This window comes from Phaethon aethereus, assembly GCF_964289735.1.
Source record: "Phaethon aethereus genome assembly, chromosome: 12".
NCBI lineage: Eukaryota > Metazoa > Chordata > Aves > Phaethontiformes > Phaethontidae > Phaethon > Phaethon aethereus.
This window is the reverse complement of record NC_138588.1, coordinates 8,836,906-8,840,888: the sequence shown is the minus strand read 5'-3', so window position 1 is coordinate 8,840,888 and position 3,983 is coordinate 8,836,906. Positions and strand designations below refer to the sequence as shown.

The following is a 3,983-nucleotide window of genomic DNA, read 5'->3' as shown; positions in this document are numbered from 1 at the left end:
CACACCCTCAAATGGATGACCAGAGACACGCAGGATGGCATGGACTCTGGTGGAGGCTAGACAGGCTCCACCCTCTGTACTGCATTAGTCATTTGACATTAAAATGGTCCAAGGTCTAACAAAGAGACTGCAGAGAACATCTGGCCTTGCTGAGGTATGTGCTTTTCCATCTTTAACCTGTCTTGCCCCTAGGCCCTTTGCCTCTGTATTTACTGTTGTCCAGTCTAGGCATGACCACAGCTTTGTCTGCTTCTGCATCTAGTAGCAATAAAAGCCCCAAATCACCTTGCATTTGCTCTGCATAGCAGTAGACATCATAGGTTTCATCTGGCTCGCGGACACCATAGGTCCTCACTCCTGGAAATTCATCCTTGTCGCCATAGCAGCGCTCCCGGGGCCAGTGGATGGGGTACCTGGGGGAGAGAGGGTGTGTAAGGAGTGGGGGGCAGGACCCTGGCAGCTGCAGCGAAGCTGGGAGGAAGCTGCAGAGCACCGCGTGGTGTGATCGTTCGTGACTTTTCCTGGGTTATGGGGAAGGACGATCTGCTGTCCTGCCCTCCCTCTGATGGTCCTGAGTACAGCAGGTCCCTGGGAGCACCAGCCAAAGCCATCAGGCCAAGGTGCCTCCCCAGCAGGGGACCCACAGCTTGGTACGGTTGAGCCACACCTGTGGGTCTTGGTATAGCATCTGTTTTGTTCATGAAGGATGAAGGATCAGGATTAAGCCATTGTCCACTCAGCTGTCACCACCAGCGAGGAGGACAGTGGTCACTCTACTTTCCTACTATAGATTCCCCCCGGCCGAGAATGGCTTGCAACCCACCACCTTCCGCTGCACACCAGCAATTGCAACAGTTACTGTTTAGCAACTGTTTTTCAACCGTTTTCAGTCAGTGGCTTCATTACAGAAGTCCTTCCCTGACGACCCTGCTGTAGCTTTCCTTTCCCCGGCACTGTTCATTACCTGACAGTCTGATCAGCCAGCCAGCCGGCATCGCACTGCTCGTACCCGTCCTCGTAGGCAGCTTGCAGCTGCTCGGGGGTAGCAATGACAGCGCTGTTCTGGGTACAAGCCTGCTTTGCTCTCTCGAAGTTCAAGGTGTACCTTGTGGAGATTGCTCTATAGTGGAATACGATGCCTGGAAAACACGATGGTCATCACTCACACATCTGCTGGAGAGGAACCAGTCCTTCCAAAGAACGTAGTGATTTAAAGAACAGATACTACATGTCCACTAGAAACAACGAACTACTTATGCTAATTGTCTGTATTTGAGCATCTCAAGCCCAGGGTGACTTGACGGGCTCCTTTCACAGGACTTTGTGGAGCACATTGGTGACCTAGGACAGTAACAGCTCCACCATGGTGCTGTAACAGTGTCATGGTGCATTAAAAGCCAGTACCTGAACAGTAGTGTGAACACTGGGAGGAAACCCACCTCCCAGCACACAGAGCTGTATCACCGTGAGAAGGACTCAACACTTTCCCGATACAGTGGTTTAAATGGTGCAGTGGTTTAAATGCATGGTTCAGAAGTCAGCCAGTGGGGCAGAGCAGGGACCGTGCTGCTGTGCACATCTGAAAGCTGCAACCCCTCAAGGTCCTGCTCAGGACCGAGGGTGCAGACTGTCATCCACCATACAAACACCCAGGAAACAAGAGGTAAATCCACTTGAAATTTCCAGATCTTCTGTGAACATATCCAAGTTGTAGTTTTTGATGAACAGGGATCTTTACAAGGGCTGTCTGTCTGTACACTCTGGGCTGGCATGAGCAGATCATTAAGTGGAAAATTTGCCAGGAGGCAATGAGGGAGGGTCCCAGCCGCCACTCTCTGGTATACACTCCAGTGTGTGCTACCAGCAGAGACCTGCTGGTTAACTGTTGTAGTAGAAGCTGTCTCCCTGGCCTACACTGAAAGCAAAAACCATGGTAAAGGATTGTTGAAAACTTAATTTTTGTTATTTCATCCACTTATTACTAGGATAAAAGCTATGACTAGGATGGGCTTTATAAGACTACAGGGAAAGTTTTTCCAGAACAGACCGATTCTCCGGCTGAGGGCATCCCATCTCCTAAAATGTTTGGAAGAAATAAAAGGTCTTACAACAGCCCTGATCCAGCTTCACCCCTCCGAGCAGTAGCCCAGCGTATCCAGTACCACCTCCCGCCAAGGACGTCACCTTGCTGTCTCTGTAACTCACCTTCTGCCAGAAGGGTCATTTTATTGCCATGCATTCTGCCATGACTCATTTTACTGGTTTGTTTAGTCTGGTCCTAGCCTGCTAAAGTAAATGCCTGGCCCATGGCTTCTGCTCATCTGCCCAGGGCCTCATCTGTGACCTGACCAAAAGAGTTTATGCCTATGGGGAGAGCAGTACCACCTCCTCTGCCCATATATTTCTTTTCCCCTTCTGCCTAGGCCAGGCAGCAAGATATTCAGAGGGAAGAGCAAGGGCAGGATCTCACCTTTCACTAGGACCTCTATCGTGTCTTGTCTGTCCTCAATGCCGTACATCACTTCACAGCGATAAATCCCAGTGTGGTTGGATCTCAGCGCCTTGATTTCTAAGGTGGCATCGGTGGGGATGGCGGGGTAATTGGGCAAAGAGATCGCCTCCCTGTACTCGGTGTTGAGACGGATTTTCCCACCGGTCGCCACTAGCAAGACGACTTCGGTCCCGTTTGAGAGTTTGCTCCATTTGATCCGCGGGGTCAGCAGAGCACTGGTGTCTTGTTCCTCTGGGATGTTGAAGTAACAGGGGATGTTCAAGGAGCTTCCCAGGACAACACGCAGGGGAGACTGCTCAGGTATCTTCACTTCCAGGCCATCACTACTGTCTGCCAGTTCACAAGCAAAGCAATGGTTACATCAATAATGCATTTAATCAAAAATACCCAGTGCTTCCATATGCTCCAATGCCTCTATATGCTTCGTAAACCTGTACCCACATATTCAGACATAAACTTTTTGGTCTAGTTTGCCAAAAATAACTTGCAAAAGGGAAGTTACAACCATGACCCTTGCACCATGGTTACCCTTGGGATTTGGACCAGTGCTGGGTGCAGGAATTAAGGGAATGAAGGGCTCTGTTGCAGTGTAGCTGCTGCCTGTGATAGGCAATCACACCTGATAGGGTTTAAGAAAGGGGAATGTTGAAATTCCCTTGGTTTCCCCATAAATCTGCCTTTGCCTGGAGCTATCTCCCTGGCTCCCCAAGCACAAGGACAGGGACAGGCTATGGCACAGCAGCCATCCAAATAAAGGAACCCTATGTGTATGCAGAGCAGATCTTGGGTACACTTATTTCTGGCAGCTGCTCACGCTCAGGGATGGGACCAGAGTGCAGCACTTTGCTCAGTCCCGCTTTCCTGCTCGCCGGGGCACGTACCTGAGAGCTCCACAGAGACGGCAGCGGTGATGACTCGCAAACACACAAACACTAATAGTAAAGTGGTCATAGTTTACCTGCAAGAAACAACACGGGGGAAAAGATTTAGGAGAGCTGCATGTTCACAGGGAGCGGAGTGCTGCGGGTGCTGCTGTGGGGCAGCTCAAGGCTCTCGGCCACCCCTTAAGCCTCCTACACATGACTGGCAGTGAAAGCTGATCCTTGGGGAAGGACGTTGTCTCGAAGTGCCTCTTGCTTCAGGAAATGAGTCCGTGAGACAAATAAATAAGATGCTCTGCTATGTACAACAGACAGAAATGTTATTATAGATCACTCATTATATTGCTCTCCCATTCTCTCTCTTGTGATTCAGTCTTCCCTGTGGAGCAGAAAGACAATTTTCCAACAGATCTTCACACTTATTATATACTTACTCAAGAGGGACCATCACATCCACTAAGCTTTCGCCTCAGAACAGGAACTGCCCCTCACCAGCATCCTCCATCCAAGCCAGCACTGGCTCTTGGGCTAGGTGATTGGATGTGTTTTGTATACCTTAAAATGTTCTGAAGGGAAATCTGCCCTCTATA

At 49.9% G+C, this 3,983-nt stretch overlaps 1 protein-coding gene across 1 annotated transcript in view; it reads right to left on the bottom strand.

Moving 5' to 3' along the window:
• Positions 1 to 3,463, bottom strand: part of ACAN (aggrecan) — a gene marked incomplete at its 5' end in the record, with an annotated part of 29,059 nt that extends 25,596 nt beyond the window's left edge. Inside the window, 4 exons of the mRNA XM_082005056.1 lie at positions 286 to 413; positions 965 to 1,139; positions 2,471 to 2,842; positions 3,394 to 3,463. Coding sequence (XP_081861182.1) covers positions 286 to 413; positions 965 to 1,139; positions 2,471 to 2,842; positions 3,394 to 3,463 — 745 coding nt within the window. The remainder of the gene's footprint in view (positions 1 to 285; positions 414 to 964; positions 1,140 to 2,470; positions 2,843 to 3,393) is intronic.
• Positions 3,464 to 3,983: the final 520 nt, after the last annotated feature.